The 13,741-nt window shown below is 46.9% G+C and overlaps 1 protein-coding gene and 1 long non-coding RNA gene across 2 annotated transcripts in view; one reads left to right on the forward strand and one right to left on the reverse strand.

Moving 5' to 3' along the window:
• Nucleotides 1–13,741, reverse strand: part of pitpnc1a (phosphatidylinositol transfer protein cytoplasmic 1a) — an 89,149-nt gene that overhangs the window by 23,538 nt on the left and 51,870 nt on the right. The window contains exon 2 of the mRNA XM_088600123.1: nucleotides 4,970–5,118. Coding sequence (XP_088456249.1) covers nucleotides 4,970–5,118 — 149 coding nt within the window. The remainder of the gene's footprint in view (nucleotides 1–4,969; nucleotides 5,119–13,741) is intronic.
• Nucleotides 3,551–10,515, forward strand: LOC148652881 (uncharacterized). Its single transcript, XR_015925460.1, has 3 exons — nucleotides 3,551–4,425; nucleotides 4,882–4,977; nucleotides 7,453–10,515. It is a non-coding gene; the product is annotated as an uncharacterized LOC148652881 (long non-coding RNA).

Below are 13,741 nucleotides of genomic sequence, written 5' to 3' on the forward strand. Positions count from 1 at the left end.
TATTAATAACCGATTAACAGCAATTGTTTATTTTGGTTTGCAGCATTCGTCCAAACCACAAAATAACAGCAACAGGAGGGAAAAATAAAAGCTCTCTAGTAGCTGCTTAACACCGCCATCATTTACCAGCTGAGCACAACCACAGCGTTCCTGTTCATGGCCTCCTATTCCAAATAGAGGAGCTGTGGGTGCTGATCTTTTCTAATCTCCTCTATTCCACAGCTTCCACAGGTCGTTAACAGTGTGAAACTGCACACGGACGGTCCTGGTGTCTTTAGGAGCCTAAATGCTGTTTGGAAATTGATAAGAGTACTGATGCTTCAGGAGGGCCATAATTTTTCTTGAATTGAATATACCAACCACATTCCAAGTACTACTGAAATCTCAGAGTTTTTATTACTTTACAGTCAACCAAGCGAGACTGAGCTGCAGTGGGCAGCTGATGTGCCAGGTGTCCAGTCATGCCTGCTCGTTTGTGTAGCATCCACGCGCAGTATACAGCACCTGTTTCAGTCTCCCTCATGCCCCCTGCCCCTGTCCTGGGAAAAAGCCGGATTTCCTTTCTGTGCGCTCTGAGATATGAGAACCTCTCTGCGGCAAGATGCCAAAAGAGATCTTTCCTAAGACGGCTGCGAAAGTGTCCAGAACGTTCTGCATCCTGGCTGCTCACGAAACGAGAGGGCGTAGGATTGCATAAAAAGCAAGTGAGCTTCACACCGAGGCAGGCTTCCGCTGCCTGGCAGTACGAGCCTCTTCACGCTTCTCTCTGTGTTCCTGTCTCTGCCAGCTCCAGCTCTGGCACTTGAGGCTGCAGCAATACCACAGCCATGGCCTTCCACACACACTTAGGCCTGGCACACGCAAGCAGGTGGCATGTGGGCAGCAGACAGGTACGCCTAGAGAAGACAGGAGCCGGGCACACAGCGCTGCTCCACACAGACCCCAGCAAAGCTCAGTCCCACACAAGACATCAAAGACGGCTCTCTCTCTCCCACTTACACATTCCTACTTTAGCGTCTGTTTGTCATTTTGAAAAAGATCTGCAGTGCTCTAATTAAATGTGCAGTTGGAACATGTTTTTACTATCTGTCTATCTAGGACCAAACATCACACCTTGAGATAAAAAGTTAACTTGGTGCAACACAGGGGTTCTTAAATTTTGAAGTTGTATGCGCGTAAATGAAAAAGCCTGTTTAATAAACACAAGTGAGTTCTCTATGCTTCATCGGTGTGTTAAAATACAAGCCCATTTCTGTCAAAAGATCCATCTGTTTTGGTGCCAGACTGAGGCCAGAGGTGAGAGTTTTTGGCAGCACGGGTCTTCCAAGGGCTTTGTTGTAAAACTAGCCAGAGTACTTTGCCATCGACAGAGGGTTTGGTGTTGCAGGCACAGGCACGTAGTCAATAGATTTCTCTATATGCTCACAATGAGGAGAATGAACTGCTGGCATAACCTCTCCAGCACAGAGATCACCTCCTTCTTGGCCTCCGTGTGATCTTTAAAATTCTGGTTTTAATGTGGATTATATGTACGTGCTCTCCAATAAAATCTTTAGTGCTGTTACCATGTCCCCTGTTTTTTCACAGGGCATTTCTCCTTCTCTGTTTACAACCGAGCCCATGTCTCACAACCTTCATATAGATAACCAGTGAAGTCTGAAGATAATTAGATAATAATGTCACAAGCAATGATGGGACAAAGACAAATCCTTAATTTTTAGTTTTGCAGAGATGATCTAGGTGGTGCTTTCAGGGAAGAACATTGTCCCGTTTTTGCAGAACCGTGACCTCGGGCATGTTGTTTAGTACCGCAGGGAAGGAGGGCATTGTTTCTCTCTGGTAGGGCTTGTGTACAAAGGTCAGCCAACCATGTCTTGGCTCACAGTCTGGAACTGATGGAGAGCACCAGTAGCTGGCGCTGTAGCAGCAGCTTTGAGCAGGTGAGAAAGAGGGGCTCCCACAGATTCATAACTGTGCCCCCTTTTCTCTCTCTCTCATGTCTTCATTGCTCACAGGTGGAGAAGATCTGGCTCAGGAGGGCTTATTTCCAATCGCCTTCTTGAGAGCGAGGCCTCCGCTGCTAATTGCTGTCCTAATGGAGAGGAATGCTCCTTTCGAGTGCGGTGTGCCTCCTGACGGACGAGCAGGCCGCTCTAACGAGCCCTGTGTTTGTGGAGTCACGCCGGGCCCCTCGCCTGCCTCTTCCCGCCAATCTCGCGAAGGCTGGGAGAGCGTGCTGCCCCCTCTGCAGAGACCCTCCTGCCAGCCCCCACAGGAGAGACTCATTTTGAAAACAATCGTGCATGCAGGATGAGATTTATTACACAGAAAACCCCCATGGAATGGAGGGGAGGGAGATTGCACACTTGCTGTGGAAGACATGCTGAGTTGATAAATACAGTATGTGACTATGGCTAAATAAGACAGCCCTGCCCGAAAGAGCTTTCATTTCAAAGGTTTTGATGCGCACAGCTTAGTGTGATGGGTGTGCAAACTGCACTCAACTTTTGTGTCACCAGCTATTTGCTGGAAAAGCAACTTGTTTTGAATCTTAATCTGTATCCAAAATAACGAGCTGGAAATGAGCTGTACTGTTGGAAGTGCAGTTAGATTCACTTCCATGAGACTGCAGCTCAAGCTCACTTTCGTTCCTCCATCTCCAGGCCAGATCCTCTAACAGACTGCAAGACTGGAGAGGGTGTGCTGGCTGACATCATGGAGAACAGGGAAGGAACTGAACTAATCTGTGGTTTAATAATAACACTCACATATTGCACAGCAACTCCAAGCACTCGAAAGCCTGATCGGATCATCTCCCTGACACTGTTTCCTCTGTAATGTCTAAACAGCACACATTCTGCAAGCCACACTAGACTCTAAACTCAGCACAGGACACTCCGCACTCCACACACTGTACTGCACACTCCACACACTGTACTGCACACTGTACTGCACACCGTACTGCACACTCCACACACTGTACTGCACACTGTACTACACACTGTACTGCACACTCCACACACTGTACTGCACACTGTACTGCACACCGTACTGCACACTCCACACACTGTACTACGCACTGTACTGCACACTCCACACACTGTACTGCACACTGTACTACACACTGTACTGCACACTCCACACACTGTACTGCACACTGTACTACACACTGTACTACACACTCCACACACTGTACTGCACACTGTCCTGCACACTGTACTGCACACTCCACACACTGTACTGCACACTGTACTGCACACTCCACACACCGTACTGCACACTCCTCACTCTGCTCTCCACACACTGTACTGCACACTGTACTGCACACTGTACTACACACTCCACACACTGTACTGCACACTGTCCTGCACACTGTACTACACACTGTACTGCACACTCCACACACTGTACTGCACACTGTACTGCACACTGTCCTGCACACTCCTCACTCTGCTCTCCACACTCCAGGCCCCTGTTGTAGCCGTGTGACGGAGCTGTCCGTGGAGAAACTCCCTCACCTGCAGTGAAAAGCTCTCCTCACAGATGAGACTCAGAGCAGGGAAGAGGGGAGTTAACTGCTTTTTGTTTCCCACTGCAGTGGAAATCGTCACAAAAAGTCCTAATGGGGGCAGCATCTGAATGCAGAAATGAACCAAGTGAGCCATCTGTGTACGCCATCCGTGGGAAAGAATGCACTTTCAAGAACCCGTTTTTTAATTATTTATTTTGCTGTCAAGAATAATTATGCAGGGTGAATTAGGCTGGAGCTGAGAACCAGCTGGCGCTGAAACCACTCCGAGCGGCTTGTGCCACAGCCCGAGAGCCAGACGGGGGGGCCCGCCTGGCTGGCACTAGCCTGCCGCTGTGCCTCTCCTCGGGACAGGGGGCGTCTCTAACCGAGAGGAGCCCGGGGGGGTGGTAGGACCAGCACGTCCGCAAAGGCAGCTGAACGTCACAACGCCAACCTGCGAGCCAGCTCCGGCGTCCAGACAAAGGCAAAGGGTTTTACATCCGGCGCGAAAACGAATTCAACAGAACCTTTGTTTTGTTTTCCACGGTAGAACGACAGGGGTGTCAGGGAAGAACCTCAGGCCTTGTAGGATCGGGACCAGCACAGGACTTGTGGGGGAAGTTTCTACTTCAGACCAGACTTCAGCTGGATAAGAGCGAGGTGGAACCTTCATCGCCAGTTCAGACACGTCTGTTTAAATTCTTTTCTGTTTTCAGCCTCCATCGTGAGCCGCGAGGGGCATAATTCAGACATTTCAACAACTATGTGATCTCTGCTAGAACTGCCTTTAACCGCAGCTCATTTGCTTTGAGAAGGCTTGACTTCTGCATATTTACACTGCTCTCTGTGCCAGCGTTCCCGAAGAGGCCAAATCACTCCGCGTGTACATTTCAGCTCGCAAACACCAGCTAAAGGTCAGTGAAGATTGAGCATCTGATACCCAAGAGAGGTAAATGGAAAAAATCTTGCCAGGAAGGCTCAGGATACCCTGCCGATTCAAAGGAAATGAAGCAGCTTTCCAAACAGGGGCTGTTCGAGTTTTGTTTTTTGCCGCCTGTGTTGTTGTATGTAGTTACTCTGTCAGCATTTAGCAGGGTGGCCACACAAAGGCTGTCCTGTCTGTAAGCCGTCCCGCCAGCCGCCTTTTCTGCTGAATCATGTCTTATCCTGTCCTTTACTGCAGGCCGGGGGGCCAAGGCTACCTCTGGCTCCGCCGAGTCATGCTAGCTTCTGCGTCAGCACTGCCCCTGAGCCCTTCAGCAAAACCGCTGACGAATGCCTTTCGCATTCAATGAATTAATTAACTTTTTATAACTCTTTCTATATTTATCTCAGGTTATCCTTCGGCATTCGTTTTTTTCCCCCCACAGTACAGTGTTGCTTGCCTGTCTGGAAAGCATTCACCAGCTCCTTGTCTTTCAGTGTCCTGGGAGAGAAGAAGGAACCGGCGCCCCCTACCTGTTGAGGTAAACGCGCTTCTCCGTGAACTGGCCCTTTCCGTGCGCGGGGTCTTCGTACGGCTCGTTCTGCACCACCTCCACGCCCTCTCCCCGGTCGCTCTGCTCATGGCTGTGCTTGCTGATCATGTACAGCTGTCCGATTCTGTACTGGAAACAGAAACGCGGGTGTAGAAGTTAGATTCTGCTCTTTTGTCCCGATAAAAACATTCTATGAGCTGGGACACTTTTATCCGAAAAAAACATTTGCCCCCATTGATGCAGCTGGGTGTTTTCCTGGCACTGTTCAGGTGAAGCACCTTTCTCACAGGTGTCACAGCAGTGTCTCACCTGGGATTTGAACCTGCAACCTTCCCATTAGGAGTCCAGACTAACATCTGCTCCACAACCAGACAACACCCAAAAGGAGGACCATTCCAATTACCTTAGAGCAGCAGAATGCTGCTATCACCCTGCAAAACAATACTGCTACAATAATACTACTACTGATCAAGTAAATAGTGGAGACAGCCTTCGCAAGGCTAACACATGACATGGAAAACCTCTCCAGAAGGGCTGTGCCACTGTGCCAGAACTCCAGCCAGAGCCACCGTGAAGGCAATGCAGCACTTTGCATGTTTACTATAGCTCGATTCTTTGCAAGAAGCAAATACTGTATGTCTGAATCAAAGTCTTCTGCCTAGTTAAACACCGCCTGAAGTATTAACATTAGATCCCTTTAGTTTTCCCATGATGTCAACATTTTCTCATTTTCTTCACAAAGAGAAAATCTCAGCTTTGCATCATCTCCCCGGTGAAGGATTTGGGAAGGAACAGGGATTATTAACATTATTAATAAAGAAACATTATTATAAACACGCTATGAGATGAAGAGTTCGAGACGCCTGGGGGTGACAGGAGGAAAAGGCGTGAAGCTCTGACCAGCTTCCTGGCTTCGCCATGTGAAACGTGCTGTAATCCGCTTACAGAGCTGAAGCCACATCTTTTCTTCGCTCCTGCTCTGTTAGAAACATGAACTGAACTGAGCAGCCCAGGAGCCATTAGATGACAACGACAACCCCACCCCGCTCCTCCTCTCACAACACGTGACCTCTGATCTAAGAAGACGAGGGCTCCCTTCAAAGTGTCCTCTTTCTAACTTAAGTTCAACTTTCACCAAATCCTCTACAAGTATCAGCAAATTGTCCAACTAAGCCCTTGTAAGGCCCACTTTTCCTGAGAGACGAAACAGGGCATGCATTTTCAATAACACAGCTTGGGAACTCCCCAGCTCCAGTCACTGGGACGACACAGATCTGTAATAAATCACTGACAACTAAAGACTTTCATTTTACTGTACCCTGAGACGTCTTGCGAAGAACACTCTGAGGACTTCTTATAAGCTACTTGGTGTTTTTTGTGTTCTTTCTAAACTACAGGCAAATGCCAGGTAAAAAAGAAGAAGCAAAAACAAACAATTAAAAATATGAAGGTTAAATTTGCACGCCAGCACAGCCAGTCTGATGCGGACTGTGTGCAGAGACACACTGAGTCTCTCAGCGCTCAGACCCAGGTAGGATGGGATATGGCATCAGGATTTCAGCTTCAGAGAATTCCTCACTCTTTTCTCCCCCTCCTTCCGATTCGTTTTAACGTGTAACCAGGTGGACACCCACTCCCACCTACTTGGCCTGTCTCACAGCTAAGTGGAAGGGAAGCTTTCCTTCCATCTTTCTACGTTTTTCAAATCACACAGATCCATCCTTTCAAACAGGAAGAACAGAGACCATTGTCGACGGGCAAAATTAATCTAGGTAAAGCAGTCTAACCTTGAACTGAACCTTGTCTTTCAGTTAGGCTAGAGACAGAACACACCTGGCCATACTGTAATTTAACAAATGACATTGAACATTCTTACAGTATATTAATTAGCTGGGCAGCCTTTGCAAGTTCAATTCTGTTACTCTGTACATGTTTGGCTCACATTTTATGGCACATTGGTGGACAAGAGAGCACAGGTCACCAGCCTCAATCCACCAGATTGCGGCATCGCTCTCTTAATCTGATTGGGCTCATCGGCTCTCCATGTCAAGTCCTACGGAGCATTTTGGTGACTTTTTAATCAAAACAGGTTGTAATTGAAGGCGCCCCACTGACATCACCACTATTCCCCATTTCACTGATTTCTAATCTAAGTACTTACAAGGAACAAGACAAAGTGTGCACCTTCTGCTACAAACATTGATATTTTTATTGCATCTTTATTATATCAGCAGTCTGTTCAGCATCATTTCTATAACGATGTAACAGATCATAAAGCTCACTCTGTCTGCTCATGTCGTCTTATTAATAAACTCATTTATTTTCTGAAATTCCACTTTTCACTGGGGACTATAGCACGCAGAAACATGTGACAGGAGGCAGATTAAGACATTTCTCCAAGTAACACGCTTAATAAGGGCTAAATCATTCACATTCTATTTTCCCGTTCCCCTCTCTCCTCAGCCAGGACGCGAGGGGTGGCATGGTAGGAGAAGGCAGAGGAGCTGAGGATCGGTGGACCAGCCCTGATTCTACTGCTCCAGCACTGACGGAGCCGTCACCAGAATAACACATTCATCTTATTTTCAGAAGGAGCACGCTTCCTCCTGCCTGCCTGATCCCCCAGTTTAATTACTCCACTCCTAAAACGCATTGCGTGAAAAAAAGGGCTTTGATTTCTGTTTGGGCATCACTGGACTGCAACTGACCCAGTGTGTGCGAAAGGCTCTTTTCTAATGAAAAACAAATCAGGTTCATGCCCCTGTCCTTCAAAATGTGGAAAAGAAAAGGTTCACAGCTTTATTTTTTGGTTAGAACAAAACGCGACAGAGCAGTCCCTGTCACGCTAGTCTCAACCTGTAGAACCCTCCCTGGGCGAACCATTTTAGGTCGTTAATTGTTTAATTGACAATTAGCAGGATCAATGCAGCAATCTGGGCGCTGGCTGTGCTGCAGAAGAGTGACCAGTCACACACCAGAAAGGGGACAGGCAAGAGGAGCCACTCAGCCCTTCCAGCCTCACTGCCTGACTGGTCCCAGGACCTCCTGCAGCTCGTTAACCTCACCTGCAAATGCACACAGTGCTCAACTGCGCTTGATTTTCCTGCCACTGAGCGATTGAGCTATCCCTTTTCAAAAGAGTGCAGCACACAGGCAGCCAGACCCTTCTTTAATATGGCTGAACAGGGCTGTACAGGAGGAGAAACACATGGCCTTCCTATTTCCTTATATTCTCCATTTTCATTTGCATTCAATATCCATTTTCATTCCAATATTCATTTGCAGCCCATTCTCTACAGCAGGGGTCTCAATCTCAGGTGCTGCAGAGCACAATACTAACTTCTGGCCTCTGTCCCAGACAGTTATTGAATTATTTAATTAGCTGTTAACTGTACCTTTAACAAAGTGTATGTTTTAGGTTATCAGCTGTGAAAGACCTGAAGGACATTTCAATACACTGTAAGACCAACCATGAAGAAGGTAAATTATTTAACTGACTAATCAGATGGAACAGAAACAAGAGGACATGAGGTCTCGGAGGAACTGAGGGGAGGAGGCCTGATGCACAGTATGAGCCATGTGGAAATATCCTAATCATACCCAATCACAGTTAGCAAAGGAATTCCACTTCAGCATAGTTCTGGGCAAAACAAGCAAAATACAAAAACAATAAGCACGAAACAGTTTGCCATGCCGTGGCCTGTCATGCTAACAGCAGAGTTAAGGACACTGTGAGATAATGGGGAGACTGCATTTTAAAGCACAGGGAGACGTGATAATGCAAGAAGCCAACTGCACAGCCACTGCTTGGCAGCAGCATCGTCAAAGCATGGAACACCTTCACAAGAGGGCAGATGATAGGAAAGGCCACTCGAGGTCGAACGATTCCAGCCCTGCTGCAGTGTGAGTGACAGCTGCCTGCGGAGGAGTTGAAAAGGCCCATTACATTACTGCACACACGCACAGCGACGGCTTCCTGTACTGTCTGCACGTCTGCCAGCTGCCAGGGCCCACCTCCTGTCTACTCTTTCAAACGAGAGGAGACTCTCCAGCGCAGACGTTCCTTAGAAAGATGATCACAGTTTCCCCAGTGCTGGCAGATCTCTGTACGAAATGTGCAAAGGTTGACTCCCAGGTCTGATACATTTTTGAAAAGCAGTCGCCTGGTTTCCTGCCCATCCTGCCCTTTCCATCCTGCACTCTTCAAAGGGAATCTGTGTCTGGGCTGCTTGTGTGCTTTTTGTTACTGTGCTGCTTTCAGAGGTGACACTGTCAAAACATCAATTCAGCCTTTCCTACTGATGAGACTGAACTCTGTACAACCTGTGAGGCAGTGGACACAGAGTTTAATGTCCCTGTGGTTTTAAAATGATATTGTCTGCTTTCAACCTCAGATGGCCATTAGCAAAATAGACTTACGACCCAGAAATTGATGCATTCCCAGTAAAATGATGGACAAAGTCCTGTTTAGAGCCTTATTTGCTTCACTATGAATGTATCATGTGTACTGTATATGTTTAGAAATGAAGTGTGTGGCGCCTCCATCATATGCCAACAGGTGGCAGTGTAACAGCAACTTGAACCTGGAGTTCAAATCTAAGCGAATCAAGACAAATCAAGAGTGATTTCTCATGAACTTTGACCTGGCTTAGCACTATCACTTGACAACATCTGACACCCCCTCAAAGTCACACTCTTCAGCTGCTACTCCACTGCCCATCCTACATAACATTAAACTCTTGTGATTGGGCAGAATACAGCCAGATAAGAGAGCCATTCAACAATCCGAATATCACCTGTAAAAAAAAACTTTTACAGGAAACTGCAGAGGGACAAATAATAACCAATTTTACCAGTATTTGCAATTTTTACACTGGAATAACACTGGACTCTGCGTGAGATAGCTCATAAGCACAGATACAGATCGCTAGATAGCACCTGAGCTGTTCCAATGGAGAACAGACAATAAGACAAGGCAGGTATCAATCAACACGCAGCACGGTTCTCAGGAACTAGACCCAGCTTGTTATATTTGGCACAACGTGAGTTACTGCCTAATTCTAAAGCCTTGACACTGTGACTGCTGTAACTTAAAAGAGAAAGCTGAACAGCAGCATTTCTACACCTAGACCACAGACAGCTCATTCACACACTCATGAATAATTCAGCTTGAAGTCTGAAAGCGATCTTTTAATTAGACATGCTATTTCATGCAAAGTACTCTCCTTTTGAAAAAAACAAATTGAGTGACACAAACATTTTGTCCTTCCTTTCTATAGCATCCAGTCTTCACAAGGATGTGATGTAGGCTTTCACTTGTGAATTCAGATTTTTTCATTTTCTTCAGAAAACAAAATGTGCCCATTTAAAAAAACAAGCGATGTATGTTTCTCATCACTGTTCTTACTATGCGCAATACGTTTTGTAAGATTGTAAAGCGAGGACTGACAATAAGGTGCAGCTTCGTGCTGAACATCAGTTTTGTGGTGCTTTTGAATGGCTGTTTTTTAATTAGTTCACTTCAAACTCCAGTTGCATCGGTGCTCAACAGACCTATCAAAATAGGTTAGAACCAGAGAGCACTGAGGGGTATTTAACCACAAACAGATCAAGGGCAGCTTCTCCTGGGATTCCAATTTCCATAAGAGCTGTCCTCAGCTGCCGAGCTGATTGTGTCTGAAGAGCAGCTCTGTGGGCTTCTTCCTATGCATAAATGCATATTAACTCCCAATGACACCCTTTGAAAAGGGAAGATGACGAGCAATAGAACTTACCAAGAACCTTCTTCCTCACCACTGACTGGGTATCCCTCCCCACCCCCCCACACACACATATAATACACATAGGTACAGACACACACACAAATACAGACACACACAATTGCACATGTGTGCACAGACACACACACATTCTCAGACAGAGACATAGATACACACAAACACACGTGCAGACACACACACGTGTACACAGCAAGGCATATAACCTCTATGGCCCCACTCACGCTAATTTTTTTCTGTCTGGATAACTGGGAAAACCTTCCTCCTTCTGTCGTGCAGAGACGTGGGGGTAATTGGTTTTATTTTATTTATTTTACTTTTCTGGTTAGTATGTTCATAGCTCACTGGAGAAAATGCCATGGAAGATAAACAAAGGAAAAACGATCGCAAAAGAATTTTCCATTCATTACTTAAAGCCGGTATGGTAACTCCCTCTGAATCACGCTCTCTGATCTTACACCCCGCTTGGGGTTTTTAATCCAATTCTTATTAACCAAATTCATTCTGAAATGAGTGAGCTCCAAAACTAAAGATTCACAGCAAATATGTTTCTCTTTAATTAGATAAACGGTTTTAGATTTGAGGACAATCCCACACACAATGTACATAGAGCCTCCCAGAGAATCAGAGCAACAGACCTAAAGCTACTGACAATGCCACACAAATGAACATGACAATTAAAAACCAACCAATGGCTCTTTTGAATGGGTGTTTTACTTTTAGTGTGCCTTCATACCAAATGTACTGATTCATTGTACTTAAATTTAGCTTGATTGCTTGGAATCAAACTGAAATGTTTATAAGATTGTATCTGAATGTAATCCTGCACATATGCAAATATTCCTGACTGAGAATAAGAAAGGCATATATTGAAATGATGGGCCTAACACTCCAAACACTCAGGTGTATAAATCACGATATAAAACAAAAGCGATCGAAGCATGCAAGTGTTTTGAACACAGGGCCCTGTATTTTAAATCCAGAGAGATGTCTGCAGGGACACACAGTTCCCTACATGATTGTTACTTATGTCACAGAAAAGCATTTTGGTTTCTGCCTACACTTTTATTGTAGCTGAAAAGCTAAATGTCAGGGCTCAGGAGAAAGAGGGGGCAGTCTTCCCGCGCGTGGGCTGGAAAGCGCAAACATTCTGCAGGCCGGCATTCGGATGTGGTTCCTGAGGTTTCTCTTGATGCAACTGACATCTTGCTCAAGCCGGCTATCTGCAATCGAGCCAGCGTGACCGGTTCCTGAAGCCCCGATGGAAAGGGCTGAGGCTAGGCGATCTGACCGCGGACAGGCCGCTTCCTTTCCCTTCTCCTGCCGCCAGAGCACGCGGATCTCAGGTCAGGCAGGGCTGCCGCCGGGGGAGTAGTGAAAACGAGACGAGGCGGTGTTCACGCGTGTCCTTGTGCAGGAATTAGTAGGCGCTTGGAGCCCGTTTGCGGTGCTGTTCTGCACCTTCCGGCAGCAGGTGGGCTCTGCTCACTGCAGGGGGCGCTGTGGATCTGGCGGCCTGGGGGCCACTGCACCAACGGGCTGACTTCTCCAGGACCTGTGCAGCCGGAGCTGTCTCATGCCTGCGATGCGTGCGTGCAGACAAGTGCAGAAGCTTCCTTTTTTCTTCCATGTAACGTCTGTCACCTTTTCTCTCATGCAATACGATGGCAGAAGCCATGAACCCAGCCCAGCTGGCCTGCTGACTACCGCGCCAGCACCAACTGGGGAGTGTGGTTGGCCTATCAGAGGTTGGTTCTTACTGGGCTTCTCCAAACACCCAGAGGAAAACCTTCCACTTCCCGCTGGGGGCTGGGGTTCACTGGTTTCAGTGCTCCAGTTCAATGTGCCCAGTGTCATACATAAGCACCATTCCTGCAGAGGAGATACCTGGCTTGTCTCTGTTAACTCATAGGACATTAGCATCCTACATCAGAACATCTATATCCCACACCAGAAACAATCTGACTTCACCTGAGTAATTTGCTGTACTGTAGGCTATATGCCACAAATCCCTTGGCTGTGGTTTGCATGAAGTATGAACCAAAACTTCAGTCTTTGTGCTGTTGCAAAATATTCAGAAACCCGGAGGACAAAACAATAAACCAATGTACACTTTTATTCTTCTGCGTTAAATTCAATAAATACATGTTGAGTGTGGGCTCCGAATAGTCAACTTATCACGTGCCAACATACAGCTTGAGATCTTCAGAGGCAGCTTGGAATTGTTTGTGATTCTGAGGACAGATAGTGCCAGTACGCACATCAGACGAAAACGCACAGTCTGCCAATCTGATAAAATGACACAGACAAGAAAAAACACATTCGCTCGTTTATCAGAACCGTGATAAAGCAGCGCACATAAAAGGGTTTTAAAGAAACACCAAAGAAGGCCAAAACGCTGATGCACTTCGATCATAACGCTCTGAAATTTGCTCCTGATAAGGGATTCGTAGCAAAGGCAACGCTGCCTTTAATAATATCCCAATGGCTGGGGATAGGTCTGGTACTTCTAAGGGCACAATATCTTACTGCTAGAATAGCTGCCGTCGAGTGGAAGTGCTTCTACAGGAGAGCAAAGAAAGCTCTCTCACCTTCCCATAGGGCAGTAACAGGGACACAAGTGTATGAGGGCTGTACTAGGTGAAAAAGTGTTGCCGTTACAAATGGCACAGCCTGTAGCTTTTAGCACCGTTACCCTCATTACACACCTGAGAAAGCTTAGTAGATTACACCATCTGAGGGGCGGAGCGGTGGCTCTGTGGCTCAGGATCTGTGGCTGGAAGGTTGGCGGTTCAAATCCCGCGGCCGGCAGAGGAATCCTACTCCGCTGGGCCCCTGAGCAAGGCCCTTCACCCCAACTGCTCCAGGGGCGCCGTACAATGGCTGACCCTGCGCTCTGACCCCCAGCTTCTCTCCCTGTCTGTGTCTCCATGGAGAAAAAGCTGGGGTATGCGAAAAGATGAATTCCTAATGCA

This window comes from Lepisosteus platostomus, chromosome 11 (genome assembly GCF_059453375.1).
Source record: "Lepisosteus platostomus isolate fLepPlt1 chromosome 11, fLepPlt1.hap1, whole genome shotgun sequence".
NCBI lineage: Eukaryota > Metazoa > Chordata > Actinopteri > Semionotiformes > Lepisosteidae > Lepisosteus > Lepisosteus platostomus.